This window comes from Anas acuta, chromosome 2, assembly GCF_963932015.1.
Source record: "Anas acuta chromosome 2, bAnaAcu1.1, whole genome shotgun sequence".
Lineage (NCBI taxonomy): Eukaryota > Metazoa > Chordata > Aves > Anseriformes > Anatidae > Anas > Anas acuta.
Genome location: NC_088980.1, coordinates 6,252,911 through 6,278,058, shown reverse-complemented (window position 1 = coordinate 6,278,058; position 25,148 = coordinate 6,252,911). Strand labels below are relative to the sequence as shown.

General features: G+C 40.1%; 1 protein-coding gene across 9 annotated transcripts in view; it reads right to left on the bottom strand.

The window, feature by feature from the left end:
• Positions 1-6,070: 6,070 nt before the first annotated feature.
• The window catches only part of LOC137852076 (sodium channel protein type 5 subunit alpha-like), a 206,768-nt gene continuing 187,690 nt past the window's right edge, over positions 6,071-25,148 (bottom strand). For all 9 annotated transcript variants that reach the window (XM_068673366.1, XM_068673369.1, XM_068673364.1 and 6 more), the window contains 6 exons: positions 22,427-22,708; positions 15,758-15,811; positions 13,706-13,847; positions 12,985-13,085; positions 12,232-12,502; positions 6,071-10,875 (listed from right to left, as the gene is read on the bottom strand). In XM_068673366.1, the coding sequence (XP_068529467.1) occupies positions 9,641-10,875; positions 12,232-12,502; positions 12,985-13,085; positions 13,706-13,847; positions 15,758-15,811; positions 22,427-22,708 (2,085 nt within the window). In that variant the 3' untranslated portion in view covers positions 6,071-9,640. The remainder of the gene's footprint in view (positions 10,876-12,231; positions 12,503-12,984; positions 13,086-13,705; positions 13,848-15,757; positions 15,812-22,426; positions 22,709-25,148) is intronic.

The window sequence follows — 25,148 nt, the reverse complement described above, 5'->3', positions numbered from 1 at the left end:
TGAGAGTCAAAGCTCTCAAATTAGAGCTGGGTAAGGACCTTAAGCTTCAGGCTTCAGGGGTTTGGACACAGCTCTGAGACCAGAACTGTCATACTTGCAACCATCAGCTACCTACACCAGGAAGGGAGAGGATTACAAAAACTCAGATCACTAATTATAAACATCACCAGATAAAAAGATTCCTACAAGATCAAGTTCTAATCTCTCTCTCTCTCTCTCTTTTTTTTTTTTTTTTTTTTTTTTTTTTTTTCCCCTCTGGAGAGCCCTCACTAATTTTATTTGGAGTTTCCTCCAAGACAAAGCCCTAAGGAGGATGCACCCAGGTTGCTTTCACAGAGGTGATAATACGGTTTTGCTGCAAGTACCCTTTTGTTGCGAATTCCCAATCTGCATTGTGACACTGAACTGACTTCAGAGGTGTAAACCAGAGTCATCCCCCATGCCCCGTGTCACGTATAACTTTATAAAGCTCTACTACCCCTGTTAGATTTGGACAGGGGCCATATTTACTGACTTCTGGAGACTGGGTAGCCCTTCACCTTCCCCTTGTCAATGCCCAGGAGTGTTTCTATGCCAAACACTCCAAGAATGTGAAGGCTGACTAATCTTCAGGCTGATCTTCCCACAGAGGCTGAGGTGTGAGGAGATCACAGCTGCTGGGTAGCAGGTTCACGCTCTGGCCCCTGAAGCTGTTAAGTCCTTGAGACCCTACCCAAAAATAAGCTCTGCAAGCGTTGTGGCTTATGGTTCCCAGCACATGCACACCACATGTGAAATTCAGGACGTCCTCCTGGTGGTGGGCAAGAGCACGGGTGAATGGTGGGTGACAGATTGGGGCTTTATCCTCAATGGTCACACCTGACTCCTGCACACCCATTTGGCTTCTTCTTGCACCATGTGTGCCTGGTTTTTTTCAGGGGACAATTTATCTTCAGATGCGCTAAGGCTCGCAACAGGGTCTGAAGCCCAGTTTCACCTTTCTGGTCAACCACTAAAAGCTTGCAGCAAAATGAAGAAGACCTTCCTCAAGTCTAGTAATCCTCAGTCTGAGAGGAGTTAGGTGATTTCTCTGCTGGCCTCCATTCTCTTCTCAGTAGAGTTGGATAATTCATTTAGCCCTGCTCTATTGCCAATACTATTGCAAGGAGCTGCATTTTTGGCAGGCACACGCTCCTGGATAAAGAAGTTTCACATGGTTTCAAAAGCAAAAAATTTAAGCTTTAAAACAAAAAAATAAAAACGTATTTTTTCTTTCTTATCCTATACCAACATCCATTTTTTCATTGTGCCGTGTGCTTTGGAAAGGAGAGAAACCATATGGCTTAAAACTGTGGATAAGGGCAGCAGCACTTTGGCTGAATATTACAGGGTTTCAGAGGGGTTTTCCTCTGATAATGAGCAGGAAGAGGACTTGAATCCAAGTCCCAAACTCAACCTTGACTTTTAGAATTCAAATAATTAAAGTGGATCTTATCTTCTTCGCCCATATTTTCGTCTGCCTCACCTTTCTCTTTCAACCTACTGTATCTCAGGGCTGTGCTACACTTTCTGGGAGGTGAATCCAATTGCAGGAGCACATCCAGACCACTGCCCTCTGTGCCTCCCTGCTGCCTGGACACAGGGGTGCCAGGTGAGGACAGTCAGGGCAGACTTCTGGGCAGTGAAGCCCTGGGGCTGGAGAGCCTGCCCAGCTAAAGCCTGCAACATTTCTTAGGGGATGAATGAATACGGGAGCACCAGTTGTACAGATAAGCAGTTATCTGTGCTGCACACACAGGGAGGTGTTCATTGTGGCATTGTGCACAACCCTGAGCTACATCACTGCTGAGTATTGAGTTGAGCATCTCCTATTCAAAGGGATTTGTCCCAGTGTCATCACTGCTGGGATACCTCTTGGCTTACACTCACCTATCCACTGCTCAACAGCTGCTCAAAAAAAGCAAATCAAAGCATCTGTGTACTCCCACCTCTAAACCTTTCTCATTCTTTCTCAGTTCCTCAAGTATTTGATGAGAAAATTCCCTTCACAGAAGTGTAGCAACGGAGAGGCACACAGGCTGATCTTACCCCTAAGATGCATCCTGCCATCTCCTCATCAAAATGTACAGTAGGTTCTGCCCTGAACATCTTCCCACTACACGGTAAAGACAATCTAAAAAAATCTTGAAGCACCAGAACTGACAACGTCTGATTTCCCATGCTTCTCACCATGGAGTTGATGGTTCCTGGTGGTTAAGCAAGTGCAAATTAATTATTCCCCCTTCAGTTAAGGTAATTGTAAGATTTGTCACCTCTATTAAAATGTTTTGTCTTGCCTTGAGACCTGAACTCCTCACAACTTTCCCTAACCCCACAGTGGATTTCTCCCCGGCTGCTTATTTTCACAAAACTTGTAGAAATTCACTTATCTTTGAGATTCCTCTCCTCCTTGGACATGGCCAAGACAAGCCATGCCCACAGTTTCCTCCTAGTACGACCTACACGGTCCTAAAATAAATAAATAAATACATAAAAATTCCTTTGGATACAATAAAGATGCAATCCACGATGTGACCAAGTCCACCAAGGGCTGGATTGCCCGATGTCACATTGGGACCCAAGGCTCCAGGTTTATGTCCTCTGTGTGAATCCTCCTCACTTGCACAGCTTGTCCCTGAGCTAAAAATGAAAATTATTTGCTTTATGCTTGGTCTGCAGGTTTGAGGAGATTAAAAATTAAGACTAATGTGAACAACTGGGACAGTCTGTTTGAAAAAAAAAAAAAAAAAAAAAAAAAGGTTGGAAACCTGGCTGCCCTAAGGGCAAGTGCTAAATTCCCCTAGGCTTTAGGATGACCGGGATTTCACAGAAAACACACACTTTTTAAAAAACAGGGATGCACTTCAAGTCACCTTTTGGCAGGGGAAAGGATTTTAACTCTTTGCAGGGCCACATTGCATGATTTTATCATAACTTCCTCAGTCTTTGCTGCTTTTGTCTTAAAGCCTCTTTGTGTGGGTGTTTTTGTTTGTTTCTAATATAGTTATTAAAGAAAATAAAATCTTGAAAACATGAGCACAGAATTCCAGCCCGGTGAGGCTGGCAGCACATCGGGGTCCCTCAGGCCCAGCCCCTGCCCCAGCAGGGCCACCCAGAGCAGGGTGCCCAGGCCCATGGCCAGGCGGCTTTTGGAGCTCTCCAAGGAGGAGACCCCACAGCCTCTGGGCTGCCTGGGGGTCAGGGGAACCTCCTGGGCTCCAGGCTGGGCCCATGGACTCCTGTCCTGGCACTTGGCACCACTGAAAGGAGACGGGCTCCGGCCTTGTTACACCCTCCCTTCAGGTGTTTACAGACGTCGATAAAGCCTCACTGAGCCTCCTCCTCTCCAGGCTGCACCGTGCCAGCACTCAGTACAGCTAATTTCCAGGGCACAAAGCCCCCTAAGGCCACAGGCTTGCACTGTCTGACAGCCCACCAGCAAACAGGGTGACCGCAGGGATCTAACCCTGGAAGCTGTCTCCAAAACTTTGCCGTGGCACGAGCACACAGCCCAGGAGCCGCTCAGAGGCTTGTCAGCTTGCTAAAATAGCTCGTGTGGAGGTGCTGACAAAACTGGGCCCACGCTGCGGTCCAACACCTCCAGCCCTCACGGGGTTATCGGTGACGTTTGACTCTGAAGCATTTTTTTGCTTGCTGCCAATAGCTATTCCCCTTGGCCTATTTGCTTTCACATGCTTTCCCTTTGACACGGGTGCTATTTCTTTGCAATATGTAAACACTCAGAAGGATTTCCATGTTTGTTCTTCACCCAGCGAGGCCCATCTTTCACAGCTAGCTGGCAGAACTGACATGCAGAAGCAGACCTATTCATTTACAGTTTTGTGTGATTCTTTCTTTCTTTCTTTCTTTCTTTTTCTTTCTTTCTTTCTTTCTTTCTTTCTTTCTTTCTTTCTTTCTTTCTTTCTTTCTTTCTTTCTTTCTTTCTTTCTTTCTTTCTTTCTTTCTTTCTTTCTTTCTTTCTTTCTTTCTTTCTTTCTTTCTTTCTTTCTCTCTCTCTCTCTCTCTCTCTCTCTCTCTCTCTCTTTTTCTTTCTCTTCCTTTTTTTTTTTTTTTGACCATGCCGCTGTCTTTTTTTCTCTTGTGTTAAACCCAGTTCTGTTCTTGTCTCAGCACCCCAGCAAACAGGAGAAAGATTCATCTCTGTTGTCAGAAACACAACACTTGCTGTCATCCCACATTGGTGTCCTTTAATACCAGAACCCAGCTCAAGCTTCTCAGTACACCACATTTCTTTTTACTTCTGCTCTTCATACAGCAGCTTTTGGTTACTACAAAAACTATATCTAAACCTAAAGCAAGCTGCTAATGTGTGTGTGTATATATATATATATATATATATATATATATATATATATATATATATAAAATTGCCTGAGTTTGCTTGCACTGCTCTTATTGTCTATGCAAACATAGACTTATATCCAAAATGATCCTGGTACTTACGAGCTGATTTGCATCAGAAGTAGAAAGGAACTGAAACCACTGCAAAATTACAAGGTGAATCTGGGGATTGAAGGGCCTGACTCTAACCTCAGAGGCTGCAGACAGGTTTGATTGACTAGGTTTGAGGATTTGTAAATTCAACACAATTTGATTTCAAAAAGCAAGCAAGCAAACAAAAAATCTCTGTAAAAACTGGCATTAACTGAGGAGCCAGTCCTCTTGGTTCCCTGCTAGGGCTGGAAAAAAACAAATCCTTTTGAAAAAAATAGTCAATATTTTTATGAAATTTCATCCTGAAACCTTTTAGAAATTTCTTCAAGTTCTGCATGAAAAGGAGGAGAGGCCCATAACCCAAAACAGCCCCAGCATGGTGATGGTAGCACACACATAGGAGTTAGGCAATTCTGGTAAAAATGTAGGCACTGAAATCTTCACAGTAGGGATTATGACTAAATTTCCTTCCCATGGGAATTTTGCTGACAAATTCTAACAAAGAACATCCTTATTTAACCTGACACATCTCTGTAGAGAATTTTTTATTTCAATAAATGGTTCTTTCAAATCAAAAATACATTGCTGAAAAATTTTCAGCCAGATTTATTCCATATACACGATTACTCAGAAGTCATATGATTACATGACACATACTAGTAAATGCTAATTAAATATTAAAAAAAAAAAAAAGTCAGAAAATAGTCAGACTGCCCCAGGTTAATGTAAAAGTGATAATAATAAACTGTTTTTTTTTTTTTTTTTTTTTTTTAAACTAATTCAAAAGACTGATTGGAATTGTTCACTGTAGTTTAAACTGGCTCAGTTTTCTTCTGTTTTAATGTGATTAGAAACCTTTCCCTGTTTAAATAGAAATCAGAGCACTGAAAAAGAGTAACTAAATTGGTGGAAGCCTATGTGGAGATAAGGCTGATTCAATCAATGCCGAGAAGAGTTAAGGGAAGAGCTCCAGGTGTGGTCATCCATCTCCTTCCAGGATTATGGCATGGATGATTGTTTAGTGAGAATTTTAGCATACAACAAAAAAAAAAAAAAAAAAAAAAAAAAAAAAAAAAAAAAAAAAAAAAGGGAAATCTGTATAATTACACTTGAAAGTGTAAGAAAATATATTATTTTTTTTTTCAGTTCTCTTAGTGGGATCTCATATTTTCAGTAAAACTCCTACTCCTCCAACTAATTCTACCAGGCAAGATGGGTTGAAATAACAATGCAAGGCTCATCCTATAAATTACTCTCTTTGAAGAAAAGCTTTTGAGTCTGCTTCAAATCCGGCTGAAGTACCCAGAAATTCTCCATCAATTTCAACAAGCTTTGACTCAAGCTTTTAATGCCCAGTAGTTAGCCTTACAATGCAAGATGAACTGGGGGGGATTTCATTGACTGGCCTTCTAATAAAAGTCACCAAAAAAAGGTGCTGAACAAAGCCAGAGAAATCACATAAATGTTGGCAAAATAACAAAAAAATAATTGGCACAGGAAATATTTGTTATCCTTATTTATTTAATAAAGAAACATAATAAACTTGATTTTTTTCCAGGTACAAACAGCTTAATATGTCCTACGATATTGGCTGATATTTTCCTTGCTTTTTTTTTTTTTTTTTTTTTTTTTTTTTTTTTTTGTAGCTTGAGTGATTCACGTAGTAGACTTTATTGAACAAATCAACAATAAAAATGGTAGCACTCACCATGCTTATAGACAGTGTGGGCCAACTATTGAGTCAGTATCTTTAACTAAATCACTACTGCACTGGGAGATCATATCATTCCTGGATTTGGATCAGCATCTCCATTAATAAAGATCTGCAACTAAGGATAGCTGAAGTTTTTGAGGGGACTTCTGCATACCATACAAAGATACCATACTTTCTTTGGATCTAAAGAAATGTTCAACAAAATTGAAAACCCAATGGAAAACCAACCTTCCAATTACAAAGCCTTTGAAAGTAATTTACAATTATTTTTTTAGATAGTTGCACTGTAAACATCTATAGTTAAGATCCTCTTTTAGATTTTTTTTTGAAATAACACTTTTTTTTAACAGGTTTTGGGTAGAAAACACAATCAGTTGTATTGCATTAGTACTACAGGATCTCACAGCAAGGACAATAAAATCTTTAATGCAAGGGTGAAATGACCACAGAAAGAGCTCTTCTCTAATATAATCATTGACCAGCTAATCTTCCCCTTACATCCTATTCATCACTGGCCTCACACTTATTAAGAATATCCGTTGAATATATTAAGAAGGCAAGTTCTAATGTAAGTGGCAAATAATTAAAATATTTGTAAAACAGAGTGATCAACACAGCACAGCTGTGTGAAGGTTGTTTTATATATATATATTTATTTACTATTTTTTTGGTTTTGAACACTTTATATTGTATGATAAAAATCAGATAAGAAATGCTCCTTTTTCTAAGTATTTTTCTTTTGTTTTTTTTTATTCCGAAGCTTTAAAAGGAAAATAATTTTACCAGTCATCAGCCAATAAATGCTTGTTCAGCACGTAATTCACTACTATTTCCTAATTAAACAGTTTCATTATAGGCAGCAGCTCGTTTCTAACGATCAATAAATCCCATTGAGAACAAAACATTTTAATCAGTAAGTTGTGTCCTCTGAGTGTCAGCCACTCTACAAACTCACAAGATACTTATATATGTATAGGTATAGGTATGTGTGTATATATATATATGCATATAAATATAAAAATCGCATACTCTTTCTGGGTGATATGTACAGTCAGAATAAGATTACAGCATAAATACACAGGGAATCTGTATAAAGTTTCTCTAATTTGAGAAGCCTTGAGCAATTTTCTTTTTTGGGAAATGGGGGTGGGGACTGGGGGGAGGGTAGTGAGGAGGGAGGAAAGAATAAAGAGTGTTTTCACTTTAAGGAACAAAGAGTAGTTCCCTTAAGTTAGAATCTAATTACATACAAGATTTAAAGGCAACAAAATTTCCAGAGGAACAGCCCTATGTTATACACCATAGACATGGGGTTAAAAGGGCAAGAGAGCATGATTATAATAATACTTATATAGTACATTTCACTCCCTTATAGCACTTTGCAACCAGAAAGTCTTACAACACCCCTGTGAGGTAGGTAAGTATTATTATCCCCATTTTACAGATGGGTAAACTGAGGCACAGATAGGTTCAATTATTTGCCTAAAAATCATGTAGTAAGAATCAGGAATAGACCCCAGGAATCCTGATGGTAAATCCTCTGAATTAACCAATAGACCACTCCCAAGTGAATGCCTGAGACACCTCTCAATGAATGGAGAGAATATATTAGCCCATATTTACACAGATACATAGTCATCCTTTTGACATGTTGTCTTTACATTTTTTGTCTTGTTTAGAGGACAGATAACAATGGCCATAGACAGACTTCACTGTAACATGTTGCTTTAATTCTTGTTGCCAACCAACCCCATGTGGATTTTGACACCTTTACAACCTGGGATGTAACTAAATGTCAATCACAATACACCTTAAATACATTCTTGGTATCTTTGCTTCTCCAAGGCGAAAAGCACAGTTACTCTTCCTTAAAGTGCAATGGCTCATTACAGAAATCTCAAGATTTTTCATGAAGTCCAACCAAACCCAAGTACAATCAGTCTGAAGGTGAAAAAGAAAGAACTCATCTGCAATGACAGATTTCTCTCTACGTTCCATAAATACTTTCTCACATTCTATCAAGGCTGAAAGTTTAATAATAAATAATAATCTATGTACGCACGTAAAACCTCTAATACTTTCTACAGCCACACATCCACCTTCCACTCTGTTGTCATTTCTTTGGCCTGAAGCTGATGGATACATCAGCTGTAAATATTCCTTTGCGTGCAGGAATGAGGATATTTTTATTTTTTAGCAGATTGTTATTATTGGTTCCGCTATTTCTTGTCCTTCCCCAGTACTCTAACTGTACTGTCTGATAAAATGAAGGATGGACACTGAGAAGACAGGTTTCTAAACATCAGAAGTTACATACAGATCCAGGGGCAATTCCCCTCCCACCTTCTTGATCACACCGTTGCAGCTGTTCCTCATGACCCAATTGATGTTGTTATTATTAATAGTACTATTTTTTGGAGTAATATCGATGCTCAGAGTTTCCAATAAGGCTGCTTAGCTCAGTGTTCTTGAGAAAATGTAACCTATCCCACGCCCTTAACAGAAATTTTGCCGGCATAGATGGTGCCTTGGAGCACTACACACAATGTGATGCACTACTTCTATGGTGAGTTTGATTGCAGTATTCAAAGCAGATTCTTGAAACATACTAAAAAATTAGTGCTTTTATTAACAGTTTTACAAACAGAATCCATTACTGTCTAGTTTTCTGAAGGATAGAACAAGCCATTTCTCCTATTATTTTGACATCAATTCCTTCTCTGTTGTTGTTTTTGTTTGTTTGTTTTTGTTTGTTTTCTATTCTTGCTGATGAGCTGTTGCAAGTCCCAAAGGGAAGGGCTTAGTGTAATAAACAGTTAAATTGTCGCTAATTTGATAGTTTTGCAACAACTTTCCTCTTCAAACGATGGGGATCCCACAAGTTCCTATTACCTTGACTCAGAGTTCATCATGAAGAGTGTAAGGATCATTAATCTCCATGGAAAAAGAGACTTTTTTTTTAAGTAAAAAAATATCAAATATAATAAATTTATGAAAGACCATTCACAACATATACAGTAAGTGTTACATTTTGCTACAGCAGCTGTGATATATTTTTTTTTTATCTTTTTAGAATGCAAGGTCATACATTGCCATAAGTAAACACACTATTATGAGTAAGACCTTAAATGAATGTATACAGCCAGGCTTTATCTGTGGATAGATATACATTGTGTTTACTGTTTTACAGTTTAGCATATTTGTATTCACACCATTGATATAACAGCTATGACCCTGCCAAGATTCTTCCTGTGCATATATAAATATAAATATTGAGCCAAGTCAAAAAGAGCAGGGTCAAAGGTTATATGACTTATTAGACTCCTGTAGTTAAGGGTAAAAACTCCATTCTTTCTTTTGCAACTAATGTTTAATAAGAAGGCTGCTTCAATCGTGGTGTAGTTACAGCATTACATTCTGTAAACAATATTTTAAAGCATTCTAAACAAACATTTAAACAATTGATTCTTTATCCCTGTCCGGCGAGAGCAGACAATCTATAGCCTCGTCGCTTTTGCTCGAGTCTGTCAGCTTCAGCTGGAGATTTTCACTTGTCCCTCTGGTGACGCTGTCGTAGGATGGAGGGAAGGACGTGGAGGACAGCGTTTCTGATTTGTCTATTGGCCTGCCGTAGTTTTCATTCATCATGAATGCAATGAGACCCTCCTTCTCGGGTGCATCGTCCTCAAGGATGCTGCCGTCAAAAGTTCTGTGCCGGTACAAGTAAGACGCCTGCTTCATGGAGCGCCGAAACAAATGTCTCCTGTAGGCCCGCTGGATGACAATGGCGGAGACCTCTTCTTGTTTCCGTCTGAGAGTTGTTGTTATTGGTTCGTAAGAGATCTTAGACGGATTCGCCGCCATGAACTTTTCTTCCATTTGTATTTTAAGGGCATCCATTTCTCCAGATTCTCCTAGCACCCTTTTTGTAAAAGCAAACAAAATATCCAAGCAATGGATCCTGTCTCCACTGACCATGGGCAGGTCCATTGCTATGAGTTTGATTTTGTTTGGTTTCGCTATGCGCAAAGGTTCTGACAGTGCATCTGCAAAGTCTGAAAGTGCAGAATACTCAATAAACTGAGTGGCTTCAGGGTCAAACTTCTCCCAGATTTCATAGAACATATCAAAATCATCCTCACTTAGAGGCTCTGTACTTTCCTCAGTGGCTACACTGAAGTTCTCTAAAATAATGGCTATATACATGTTTACAACAATGAGAAATGATATAATGATATAAGTAACAAAGAATAAAATCCCTACGGCAGGACTTCCGCAGTCTCCCTTTGAACCATTTGCATTTGGAAGGTTTGGGTCACAATACGGTGGTCCAGTGTTCAAAATAGGATTGAGAAGACCATCCCAACCAGCAGACGTTGTGATTTGGAAGAGACAGAGCATGCTGTTAGCAAAGGTTTGGAAGTTGAACATGTCATCAATCCCATATTCCTTCTTAACATAGGCAAAATTAGCCATGCCAAAAATGGCATAAATGAACATGACCAGAAACAGCAAGAGGCCAATGTTGAACAGAGCAGGTAAGGACATCATTAAGGCAAAAAGGAGAGTTCGAATTCCTTTGGCTCCCCGGATGAGTCTCAGGATCCGGCCAATCCGAGCCAAGCGAATGACTCTGAAGAGTGTAGGAGAGAAAAAATATTTCTGAATGATGTCAGAAAGTACGGTGCCTTAAAAAGAAAAGACAAACAGCGAGTTAGTACCTTGGAAATAATCCCTGATTCCCTTTAGAGAAATCAATGAGGATTATGGACAAAATCAGTGAAAAGTTCCATAAACTGGAAGACCCAAGATAAAGAGAATGGCATTGTCATTAGCATTTTCATGCCCATTTAATCCATGCAAATTTTGTTGAGACTATGAGCAAAGGTGTTGATGGTAGGTGCAGTTTATTAAGGGAAAACTCATTTATTGGGACTGAAAAACCAGGATCAGTTCAGACAGGACACAGATATATGCAGCTTTTGATCATGACCCACCTGAGCCATTTATCTGGAGTGCAGCTGGTCAGAATTTTTCTGATTTGAAAATACTTCTCTTTGTGAAGTGTTAGCAAGTCAGCATTGTGTGCTGAGTCTATTTTTATGAACTATCAACAAAATGGTGCAAGTTCCTACTGGAAATCAGCTTGGTTGCTTGCTTATTATTTTTTCCACTTTTCTAAATGACTGGTAAGCTTGCATCCCTGTGGCTAAACTCTCTTCCCTGCAGAAATAGAGCAGCTTTTTCCAGATTGTCCAATGCCAACAGTCTCCAGACATAGGGAGCCATGCCCAGCCCATGTCTCCCCACTCCCATGCTGGCAGGGGGTCTGTTGGATAGCCCAAGTCCCCTCTATATCTGAAACCACCTTCTTTGATTGTGGGACAGTGCTGTGGCCAATCTGACAGCTCTGGTTAACTGGCTGCTATGGACAGGTCCACAGCACCAAGGCTCTGATGACAGCTGTATGCCCGTGATGTTCCCTGGTGACCCAAATCTCTGAAATCTGAGCGGGATTTGCTGATCCAATGCCCCCAAAATACAGGCTGATCTCTGGGCACTGGGGATCTCTTGCATTGAGACTCATTGCACCTGCTCACAGCTGACCTGAAGGACTTTTTCATGCTGGTGTACTAAAAAGTAAATAACAAATGTGCGCTTTTCATGTGTCTTTTTCACTTCTCTGTCTTAGGCTGTTATCCAGAACACAGGTTAAGTGTATGGAGCCAAACCATCTTTTATGGTCATGTACATTGGAATCAGTACTAGGGTGTGATAGGATGATATTTGTTATCATCATCACTACCGTCAGAGTTTTGGCACCCAACAGATTTGGTTGTCTAATACATCACATCATTTCCACGATCACACAAATTTTACAGTGTTACATTGCATTATTTAAATATTAAAAATTGCTCCGGATCCAGTTCTCTGAATTCACTTTATTACACGAAGACTTCCACTTTGTCTAATTAAGTTTATGTCAGTCTTTTTAACTTTGGAGTTTGGGTGAAAATGCTTCCCTGCCACCCAGAATCACCTACCTACGATAGACAGAATCACGACGACAAAGTCAAAGATGTTCCAGCCATTGGTGAAGTAGTAGTGCCGCAGAGCCAGCATTTTGATGATGCACTCCCCGGTGAAAATGGCAACAAAAAGCATGTTGATTTTGTGGAGGATGTTCACTTTTTCTTGACTTTGATCATCCGTTTCCACCATCATGGTAACCATGTTAAGGCAGATGAGAATCATGATGGAGACATCAAAGGCTTGTTTTGAGACGACATCAAAAATAAAACCTTGGTATTTGTTCTGGAGGAAAGGAGAGGATTGTTAGGAAATTCGAACTGTGTCAAAATGATGACATGATTGTCTCCTGATTCATCAGGAAGTAGAGGAAAATAAACTACTTACTGTTTCTGATTAAAATTTCAGAAACAAGAAGATGATGATGGATAGTTGGATGATAGGTTTTTCAAACTCATTTACTCATTACAAACTACTGGAAAAAGACATTGGACTGGGGCCATGAAGTCATTCATTGCAGACATATGGCCACTGGCATGGCTGCGTATGTAAATTGGACTGTTAATCAATACAGCAGAACAGTGGGAATTTTATACTACACCGTTCCCTGGCTTGCAAATACTGGCCAAAATCAAAATATGTAAATACAGAGTGGTTTTCATCTGGGAACTATCACCTTTTCTGTGCTGGGAAATTGAATTACATTTATTCTATTAAATAAATCTCCATCTATTACACATCGTTCAACTGAATTATGTCATTCTTACCAGTGGCCTTGGGATTGGCTTTTGAGGTTTCTTAGATCCCAGCTTTTTCATTGCGTTGTAATACTTTTTCTGTTCTTCTGTCATAAAGATGTCTTGGCCACCTAAGTATAGGGTGAAAACAAAGTTGTTACTTTTGATGAAAAGAACTGTCTCCATTCAAAGTCCAGGGCTCCTGGACTTCTCTTTTCTTATTTATCTTTTCATGCAGCTTTCATCAAATATCTAACAAGGGTCTGAAATGATGTAGTGCTGGGAGCTGCTTATTGCATGGAAGTGAAGAGCAGGAGACAGAGCAGTGCAGACCATCAGGGGGAAGCAAGACTCAGTGTTAGATCCTGTTTGCACTGGAGATAAGTGTAGGGACAGAGGGAAAAATTTAAGAACTTCATCCCTTTGTTTAAAGCCTACAAAGCAGTCAGAAACACAGCTCTTGGGCCAGCCTGCTGCACGCCTGAGCATGCAGTATTTGCACCAGACCTTCCATCTGCCTGGAGATGCTTCACTGCTTTCTGCAGGGGGCAGAATTCCCGTCCGTATTTTCAGAACACTCGTCCTATGAGGAGATTAAGGACTGCTACAACTGTGCTTTTGTAAAAGTCCTGCAGGGTGGTTGTGTTAACGTTAATCTCGAGGCTAACGTGGCAAAGCTGCTGCTTGTAAATCTATCCCTTGCCCTGGTCTCTGCAGTGCCTGCAAGGTGATGTGCAGCATATGCAACTACTTATCTTTTTCTTCTGTTGGTTAAAATTGTCAATGATGACACCAATGAAGAGGTTCAGTGTGAAGAAAGACCCAAAGATGATGAAAATCACAAAGTACAGGTACATGTACAAATTACATTCCCATTCAGGCTGCTCCTCACACTGCAAAAGGAAAAGGGAAAACACAAAAATGACACGAGATCTGTACAGATCAAAATATTAATGCAGTTCAAAGAAAGCTGTCCGTCAGCAGCAAAGATTATGAAAGAAGAAAAACAGTGTAACTGCCACTAGCAGAGTCAGCACTCCACGGTCTCTGCTGAAGTTTACTACTGGTATCTGAAATGCCATGGTCAATTCAGCTACATTTCATAATACTGTCATAGCGATCACACTGCTTCAAAAAGTGGAACTTCAGAATAAATCCTATTAAATGTTCTCAGTCTGAACCCAGAAGGGAAAAAGAATCAGTCTTCTGCTTATCCCTAATTTTATACAAAGTAATAGCACTTTGAAAAAAAAACAAAACACAAAAGTATGATCGCAGTATGATTAAATGTTACTGAAAAATCATTGCACTGAGAATAAAGGTATTTAGAAGTACAATCCTTCTTTTATGATGAGTAGAAATGAACCATCAGATGGCTGCTGTAGAATGGTTAGTGCCTCCTTAATAGAGACCTCAGTATGCAAAGCATTTTGATAGCAATATCTGCATCAGAAAGAACTTTTCTAAGGAGGAAACGGTATTCAAAAAACCTATGGCACAAACCTGGAGTCACAAATCTCTGGAGTCCTGGGCTTTCAACAGCTTATCTAGCTCAGGTGGAACTGAGGAAGGAACAAACCAGCCTCTTTCAAAAAAGCCTGCTGGCACCACGGGTGGTGCTGGCTTTCCAGATTCTCATCTGCTGCTTGTGTGGGCATATGCTTTTTTTTGGGGGGGTGCAAGAGCTGCAATACCGGGGTTTGACTATTACTGCTATCAGTTTTTGCTCCCTTAGTGTCAGTATCTTTGAAAACTTGCAGTAGGTAATGCCTTCAACCAGCAGCAAAGGTACCAGAGATCTCGCTGAAGGACCGAGTGATGTGTTCTGATAGCCTCAAACCACATGTAGTGCATTTATAGCAAAAATGCTTGGCGTTGCCCTAATAGCTTCAGGTATCTGACTGAAATATTTGTATTAGAAGCTCACTTTTCCCTAAGTGCCATATTTTCCCATGTGTAACCCTCATGTTTCATTCAGCAGCAAGGAGGATGCACATGTACATGCGGAAGAAGAATAAATCAACACTACGAGCTGTGCTATCACAGAATCATAGAATCACAGAGTGGTTTGGGTTGGAAGGGATCGTAAAGGTCTTCTAGTTCCAGACCCCCTGCCATAGGCAGGGACACCTCCCACCAAACCAGGTACTTCTCTGTCTCACTGATGGCACGAGTATTTTCCACCATTTGTCCTTGCATTCAGGGCTCAACTCCCTGTTACTCAATTTAGCCTATCAAAATCTCATTCATACCCAGTAGCTACCTCAAAAATTAACAGTAAGAGTAATCTTGTGCCTTTAAAATTACTTAGGAAAAAAAAAAAAAAAAAAAAAAAAGGAAAGAGACATCTCCTTCTATTCAAGAAAACCAAAAACAAACAAACAAACAAAAAAAACCAACAAAACACACACACACACACAAAACAAAAACAAAAAACTTTTAAATAAGTTCCAGTAATCAAAGATTAGATCCATGAAAAATATGGCTATCAGTGGTAAGAGCAGCAGAAACACAGAAGACAATTGAGGTTTTTGGTAGACTCAGTCTCACTCTGGAGGTGTCACTCTGTGCTGGGAGTTTTGCAGTACAAATAGATAAATTGGTTATATAGAATTGAGGGCTGTACTTGATTTAATCTCAGGGTCATGCACAAGCTGCAAAAAAATGAAGGTCTGTAATGGTCTCAAGCAAAGTAAGACAGGGACTGGCAACCTGCATGTATTTTTGTTGTTGTTACTAAACATCGTGAATGCTGCAACTGTCAATGGAAAAGGAAATAATTCCTTTCCTTGCAGTGACCTACCTCTCGTGAATCCACAGCTGCATACATAATATCCATCCAGCCTTTAAATGTGGCCTGAAAAGAAACCACAAAATACATAATTAAGCATATTAAATAAGCCTATCTTGAAATGATATCATCACTGTGATGACTTTCCAAAATAACAGTGTAGAGCATGTTCTTCACAACTAATCAATTGTTTCTCCTTTAAAGCAACGTGTACCCATGGGTTTATGTTCATTTAGTCATTTAAAATCATTCCATAATGGTTTTCTCCTGGAGACTTTCATGTTGTTTTCTGATTTTCCGCAATTGCAGGGATATAACAGAAGCTTTTAATAGAAATTGAAAACATGGCAATTAAATCTTGTGAAGTTTGAGTAGGAACTTCTTTTGACCAGGGGAGATGGAGCCCATCTGTAATGCTCGCTCAGGCTGACAGCACTGGGTATGTTTTAGGGTCCCACAGAAGCTTGGATCCTGACCTCCTCTAAAACAGGAGAAATCAAGGCAATGTCAAAGCTGGGGAGCTGCACAGATCACAGCTGACTTGAAAGGAGCAAAGGCAGGCAGCACCTGCTGTGAGACTGGCCAAGGAAACTCAGCCTGCTTTACTACTTGGATTTGCCTCTTTATTTTTTTCTCTTTTAAATCAGTGTTTCTAATTATTTTTTAAAGTGTTTTAAAAAAGGAGAGACTCCAAAGGAATTGGTGTCTATTACTAGAGCCTGCAGAGAAAATGAAGAAAGGACAGTGCTATCAGCTCCTAGAAGAAACACAAAGAAGTGATTTTTGCTGTTCTGTAGCAAAAGCCTGAAGCCTGACTCTGCTCTCACTATATGCCTCTCATTAGACATGGTCTGGTACCAAACATGCATGGCATTAGGTCCTGCTCTGGCCTAAGCCACATTACCTTCATAATAGTCTGCTGGGGATGTTTCTCATTTGACTTCTGACCCACTTAGTCTTACCCTGGATTTAAAATCAGTGAGTAGATAATGAGGCATTTTTAGATGCATTGATTTAATCGGATTTACACTAGCATGCATGAAAGACCCATGCCCAATATATTTTTTTAATCCTACTGACAACTAGGTTGAATTTTCTCTGTGTTGTGTAGGCATGCAAGTCCAGATAATGCTAATGGGAATTTGGCCAGGGATTCCCAGGAGAAAACCAGGCATTTATGTTGAGCTGGGTACATCCAGTGGTTTTAGAAATGCTCCATTATATACTTTCTGTTATTAAATTAGCCCTGAAGGTAATGCTGCCATTCGGTTTTCCTCTGAACACTACTGAGCCAAAGGAAAATGTTGTACGAGAGGTCAACCATATTTATTTCTCACGAATGTGTATACAAAATAATGTTTGAAAAAGTGTATTTTTTTTTTTCATCTACTGAGCAAAAGAAAGTAACTCCCCATATCAGAACCCTTTGGAAAATCTATGCCATGGCACAGTGTATTAGAAAACAATTCAGACATAAAGTGTGTACAAGAATGATCAGTAGTTTTATCGAAACAACTAATTATTTAAACTGGTCACACCAAACCTCCTTAGCTCTTCTAATATTTTCATTTTTTTGCTGTTCTCTTTCTAATCTGCTGAAAGATTTACTGGTGTCATCACAGCCACTTGCAGCTCCCAGCTCAAAGTGCTGTTCAGGAAGGTTGGACAGGATGAAGCAAGAAACCCTTCTGCCTGTGTCACACAATGATATGATCTTAGCCTGTACTTTTCTCCCACTTGGGAGGAAATCTTTCCTCTGGAGTAGCTATTTTACCTCTCAATGTGTACCACAGAAGCAAGAGACTCTACTGCAAGACAGTGGTTTGTAGTGATAACAGATGATGAAGTGTTCTGATGAAAATAAATACTAAGAGAATGAAGAACTGTGATTTTCTGCTTTTTCCAGTTGTCCAGAAGGAGGGGAATTAAAAATCCACCAGGCTTCTGGAAAGCTTCCCTAGACACTTCATCTGCGGAGAGTAAGAGATACTGAGAATGAAAGAAATATAACACTGGGGAAAGAAATTATTTATCTGGAATTAGTAACCACTTACACTCTGGATAAGGAAGTGACAAAATCTTCATGGGAGTGTTTGTGATATTATCCTGCCTGGAAGCTATCCAGAGAAACACCATTTTCTACTGAAACTGTCATGTGATGAGATTATCTACTGATAAAATCCTGGGATGGGATTACGTGCTGTTATTTGACTGGTGGTTAGAGCTGCAGTGCAGCAAATTAGTGGGGAGGATCGGTGGGCCGGCACTGGATGCCCTCAAGCCATTTATTGTATAACCAAATGGTACCTTAAAATAAAACAAGCCTTTACATCTGCCCGAGGGAACTTTTTTTTTTCTAGAAGAGGATTGTGATACTGACATAAAAATGACTGCTGTTGAAGACAGTAGCATTGGTCCCCACGTTTCTGAAATGCTTCTTCAAGCATTACTGCTGTTGACAGAAACTTCTGAAAGCTAAGACAGAGCTGCCAACAGTACAGCCAAATTACACATATTTAAGGCATCTGTGCTAACACCACTCTGCTGGCTTTTCTGTTGATTTTTCCAGATTTTTCAATTTCATTGTAGCAGCAATTTTTTATTTTTTATTTTATTGAATGATTATTTTGCTGGGCAGGGCACCACCAAGCACTGGACATACCAGAGCACCCCAGGTGTCTGCATGGCCACTGGGCTAGACGGGCACCAAAGGCACTGCCTCCTGAACCACTGCTTGCTCCTGATCTTTGCACATACAGAGAAATAGGCTCTGGTATACCAAAATATGGTTTGTTCAGAAGCACACTGATTTTCTGCACATTTTGCATCCACGGTGAAAGTAAAATGCAGCATATTGTTTAGAGGAGTGCAAGAGATCATGTAACTCAGTAACTTTAGACACACGCCACTGTCTCATGACCATTTTGTAGCTGATTTATGAGCTCAGTCGTGACTTCGCATCTGGCCTGAAGGGTTGATTTAACTCTACAGCTCCTGGTTGCTGCACTGGTCTAGGAGGGCTCCTATTGTCTTTCCATTCCCTGTCTGGAGATCCATAGTGACAAAGAATTGTAGGACCAAATTGCTGTAAGTCTCTTCCCTGCTAAGGAGCTCTTTTCCAAGCAAACCAGATGCTGGGTGAGAAACAACTTGTTCTCTTGGTATTCTTCAATAGATTGCTGAAATTACAAGCAAAAAAAAATTATATATATATATATATATATATATATATATATATATATATATATATATGGAGGTGTTCCTAATATGAAGGCAAAGATCCTGCAATGGAAATGAAGAATTCCTACTGGAAATTTAAGATATGTCTGTTGAGATCTGCAAAGCAATTCTGGGAATACAGAACAAGCATTACTGAAGCACTGCGTTGTAGTAATAATTTTTCCTAATAGATTAGGATGTTAAGGGATTAAATCCCCGGCAGAGTGAATCATCCTTCTTGTAAATTAGAAAGTCATGATAATAAAGAACTTCTCCTCTCCATGAATAAGGTATTTCCCTTGCTTGTAGAATGAGCAGAGTCTGCACCCTATTTTAGTAACCTGTTGTGAAACAGTCTTGTGAGCTCGAGAAGCTTAAATCTGGAATCACTACTTCACAGGAACATTTTCACAGCCTCATTAATTCAAAGTGGTAGTAGTTAAGGCATCTCCAGAACAACATCACTGATCCTAAATGATTTAGAAAAAGAGCAAAGGCTATTTAGGAGAAGTTTCATGAGGTTTTCAGCTACGTTGTCAGAAAGTCTGCCTCTGGATAGCTGTAAGCCCTAAAGGTGCTGTAGTAGCAACTTTTCATTTCTTTCAAAGACGCTGTAGAAGTGAAGACAGAACATTAGGCAGACGGATTTGCTTTACACATTTCCATTTGGATTTTCAGATATATATCCCAGCATCTAAAGGTAATTCAGAGTCATTTAAAGAAGCTGAAAATGTCAACACTCAAAAGACAAGTCCCACTTAAAAGCTCATATTTTGCATCCCTGAGGGTTGTAACCAAAATGCTTATCTCATCACTGCTACACGCTGTCTCGGCATGCACAAAGATGCAGCAACGTGTCTGTCCTCTTAGGAGAGCTGAGCTGTTAACTGATCCTCTGCAATTCCTAAAGCAGCTTGCTCATGAAATTCGAGCCCATATGGAGCATATTTGGCAAGAAGTACCTGTAACCGACACTCCTCGGCTGGAGTCTGGCAAAAGAGATCCAGATGTTTGGGCTCCTTTTCTGCGGGTGTCATCTTTACATTTTATTGCCTAAGCCTGTTGTTAGCAGCAGACAGAAGAGCTCCAGGTGCAGGATGAAAGTTGAAATCAATCCCCTAATGGCATCTGGCTCCTGCTCTTCCTCCTGGAGGAAGGAGCCGGCACCTGCCCTAGAAGCTGAGCAAGGTTTTAGGACTCCTTCATTTCCTGCCATAATCAGTTTGTTTGGCCCACACAGACTCCATCTTTATGGCATTTCTTTTGCACTTCTGCAACTGGAAACTCTGCTTCCCTGCTACTCAATACGGGATCATAGGTTTGAAAGAAACCAGCAGGGTCATCAAGTCCATTTTCTGCTGGAAAACTGGAATAGCTGTTCCTTCAGTAGAGTGCCAAGATCCAACTTGTGACCAGTTACAGTTTTGCTGCCAGCACTGATCCCAAAATAAGGCAGTCCCACATGCTGAATGCAACCGGTATCACCAGTGCCAAGTGCCCAGCAACTGGTACTGCAGAACAGCAAAAGAAACCACTTCAGGTTACTCCTTTGGAAGTGACAGTTTAGGGAAAGTTGCAGAATTTCTGAAAGCTGGAGTTTGGGTCTTGTAAAAGAAATGGTGAAGGAATAACTCTACTCTTTCCATCAGTAGGACCCACAAACTCAGGCCTGTCTCCTTCCCTTTTAGGTGATAAAGAGATCTCAGAAATGAAAACAACGTAGGAATTCATGGCCATCTGGCAGAAGGCTGCTCAGGTCTGGGTTCATTATATTTACTTAACTCAGAGGCAGGTCTCCATAACTTGACTAGAAGAGAAATTCTGATGCCTCCCTAATTCCTGTGTTCTTTAGAAAGGCTTTCCTTGGTATACCCTCATGCATTTTTTGACCAAACAAATGAGCCATCTGGCATGCAGTCATGGAGGAGATAAGAAGCTTCAGGTGAGGAGCAGTACTTTAAACCTGGAAAATTTTGCTCAGCTAGATTGGATGTTTAAGTAAAAGACAAAGAAAGCACTATATAGAATGGAAAATCTAATTAAAGCTGTTCAAAGTGAGTTAATCTACCCTTCATGGGTGAGCTGAATATCATAATTACATGCAAAAGATGAAAGCTCCTACTCTCAGTTCAGCTTTTTGACATGAAAAGAACCAAAAGGGGTTTTGCACATTCCAACCCTTCTGCTTTCCAGAGGTTATGAAAACAAAGACTCCATGGACAGTGTTAAAAAAACCCTCAAACACCAATGTATATGTACCAAGACCAGAGTATAAAAGGCTAAAGGAGAGCTACTTCACAAAGATAGTTCATATGTCTGTGAAAGATTAAAAATACATCTGGTGAAAAACAAATTTGCATCAGGGGAAGCAGTAGGGGTAGAAGAGAGGATGGGGGACCTATGAAAGGCCCATGTCCTCTTGGAAGGACAGGAGGGGGCAAGAGGCACTACAAAGGGTACTGGATGCCTATGTATGACAACTGAACCAAGAACCCAGTATGCAAGACTTTATCTAAATGATGAGTGCCATCACAGGCACTTCAAGACAGCAACCTCCTTGCCCAAGGATGTAGCAAAGGATTTGTTTCACTCTGTATACATAAAATCCAGCACAACCAACATTCCTAGCATGTGTCCATCCCTTGCCATCACTAGGCTTCTCAGAGCAAATTAGGAACAAGAGAAAGAAGTATCATTGCTACCATTTTACATGAGAGCCCTATGGAACTGAAACACAAAGGAATTTGCCTAAAACCACCCTGCAGGCCAATGGCAGAATCTGGACAGAGGATGGAGTCTCCTGTTACATATCCATTAGGTGTCTTCCAACACCTTCAATCTCTGTGTATACAATCCATTTATCTGTGTTTTACATTTCCTACTGAAAAAGGTCATAAAAGTGTCTCACTTCTGTCTTTACAGATCAAACACAGCAAAGGACTGTAAATCAAGATTCCTCCACAACTCCAGCTTTATGCAATAACAGCTGAGCAGTTGAAGGTACTGTAACGTCATTTTTTTTTCTCTTTTTTTTTTTCCTGGCAGGGAATAATGATGTCCCAGTTGATTCAGGCAGGCCAGTGTACTCTGCACAAAAAGTCCTCCCTCTGCACCAGGACTTTTTGTTTCTGGATCTGAACTTTGCTGCGGATTACAACATTGAAAAAATAGTCTTTAATTTACCTTAATAGTTCAATCACCTCCGAGAATACTACATTAGTGATGCATCAGAAGCTCAGAATAAAACCAGAGGCTTCCATAAATATCTCTAGGCCAAATGAATATGCCGTATATGAGTCATTTTCACTTGAGGAAAGGCATTCCCCTAATGAGTATGGCTCAAAACAAAAGAAAACAAACCAGAAAACTATAGAGGTTAATCCGATCCTATGATTCAGATCCATTTCAGTGGGAATAATAACACTTGCCCATTAGAGATTACTCTCAGGTGGTCACACTTACCACTTGTAGCAGAGCCAGGTACCCAGCACCAACATTATCAAAGTTAACTTTAACTTTTGTCCAGTAAAATGTGCCAGAAACATTATAGAGTATGCAGTCACTCATGTTGTTAATTATTTTAGAGTCCAAAGGCATATCTCCTTCTGTCTTATTAATGCACTTCCCAAACTTCCCAGCAAACAGGTTCACTCCCATGATGCTAAAGATGAGCCAGAAGATGAGGCAGACAAGCAGAACATTCATGATGGAAGGGATGGCTCCCACGAGGGCATTGACCACCACCTTAGGTGAAAAGGGAGAGAAAACAAAACAAAACAAAACAAAACAGAATTATTAATGTTTTTTTCCAGAGGGAAGATTATTATTTTTTTTTCCCCAGAGGAATCTTTTAATTCAGGAGCGATCTGCAAAGTCACCATGACCTCCCAGCTCCTACTGGATAAAACACTTCAGTCAGACAATCTCAAACAATCATGCAATTAATTGGAAATTACTGGGGTGCACCACTATCTCAAAATAGGCCAGAAAAGGTTTCTGAAATCTTTTGCTGAACTCAAGCCTCCATAATGCTTAGGATGTGAACTCTAGCTGTGATTAATTTGGTTTACTTAAATACTAACTTATTGAGATATACTGTACTAAACCAAGTTCCCCTCCATGGTCAGTACACATGATTAAATCAGTGAAACCATTCTAATTTAACAACAAAAAACAAACAAACAAATAACAACAAAAACAAAAAACCTTTACATTTTCCCATGACATGCTGTCAAGTTCCACCACACCAACCCAGGCAGTGCTGTTAAAATCTGTGTAAAATCATACATCAAAATGAAGTTCAAAAGGAGTTTTTAAGGTGTGGGCATGGTGGCACAGGTAATGCACACCATTCTGAAGCCATATGAAAGGGATAAAGGTCAGAACATCCACCGATGCTGTACAGCTGCCAGTTTTGAACACAGCTTTATAATACTAGGGGATCAACCATTCAGCATGCACTTTATTTAATGTTTTAGGATGTTATGCGTGCCAGACATCATGCTAAAGAAGATTTCTGAGAGAAGAACCCTATCTCAAAATGTAGTTTTCCCCCTTCCTCTGACTATCGTTTATAAGTTTTCTCCATACTCATAGCTTTTGGAGATCCTGCTATTGCGTGGTCCAGGCAAAGCTGCCTGAAAACAGTGCTGAAGACACCAGTCCCTCTGCATGGATTTGTCTCCATCTCTGTCTCATGCTTTAGAGATTAAAATCTGGTAGGCAGACACTGAGCGCTTCCCCTTCTATGCTTCTGAAACTGAGACAAGGTGATATTGATCCATAAAAATTAAATTTTATTCGGTTGTGAATCTGATTATGGGAAATGTCAGCTCTTGTTTTCTCTTGTGTTACTGTCCAATTTTCTGACAAGCCAATAATGTAAAATTTGTTTCCCTGTCATTTTTTTTTCAGTGTTGAGGAAGAAGAAAAACCGGAAGAGTAAAACGTGCATGTATAGCAGCAGCTTCATCTACAATATACAATACAAAATTATGTAAATCTTTCCAAACCCAGATTTCTATTTTGTGCATTTATGAATGAAGATAATTTTCACATGAGAAAAGCTGCTTGACCTTTTTTGTTGTTGTTGTTGTACAAGCTCATTCCTAATGACTTTTCATTTTTTCTCCCTAATTTTTTATTTCAGTTTTGGATGTTTTTCAATTCCTAATTTCATTGTTTTAAGACCAAGTTTACTGTGATAATAAAAATGTGAAATAATCTCAAAATCAAGGGCTTTTTTGAAGACACTCTCAGCCCTTGTCAAAATAGCTTTAATTTGCTTCTATGTGTGACAATATTTTCGTTGGATTTTCATCTGTGCCAGCACAAAGCCACTACACTTATGTCACATCTGCACCCACCTCCCATCTGTAACCCTGCCACAGGACACAGACATCCAGGTTTCAGCAGGGTGAGCCACGGCCGTGCCTGCATCCTGCTTTTTTCCGTCTGCCAAATTATGCTCAATAGCTCGTAGATAATGAAACATGACATGAAACTGGAGCAAATCCTGCAACACCTCTCCAAATGAATTATTAACAGAGGATTTGATTCTTCTCCCCCTGCTGCTGCTCTTACACCAGCTTGATGTCATCTGGCCTCCTGGAAGCGCTCCTGAATTGCACTGGGACAAGAAAGAGGTCTTAAAGACCTGGATATGTGAGGGCAAGTTGTTATCATAAATTCACATTAAAAGTTTAGCTACTAAACTTGCCATGGAAAGGGCTGAATTTCTGCTGCATCTTGAAACAGCATCATATACAGGTACTTTTAAGAAAGGGTTTCATACCTCTGGGTTTCCATCAGTGCTTTTATAGGTGGAACCACCTTCCCAGTGACTTCTTGAAGGATAGCCTAGAAACTGAGCCACCCCATGCCCTAATTTGCAGTGGTGCAAATCTCTATCTTGTGTACGGACGGACTGTAACAGTCACCTCATTTGTCAGACCTGCCCAAAGGCCTGTGTCCTGCTGACCAGCAGTCCCAATCCCTAAGTCCCTTTTAGCTGCTGTTTTCCAAGAAATGTCCCCAGAGTGACCTACTTTCCTGCTCCTGTGGTGTATGATGTGTGCGGTTTTATTAAAATGCATGTTGCACAACTGATCTGGTTTTCGCTGTGATCCAGATCAGTCAGTATAATTCCCTTATCTGTAATATCATTTTACTACCCAAATCACTT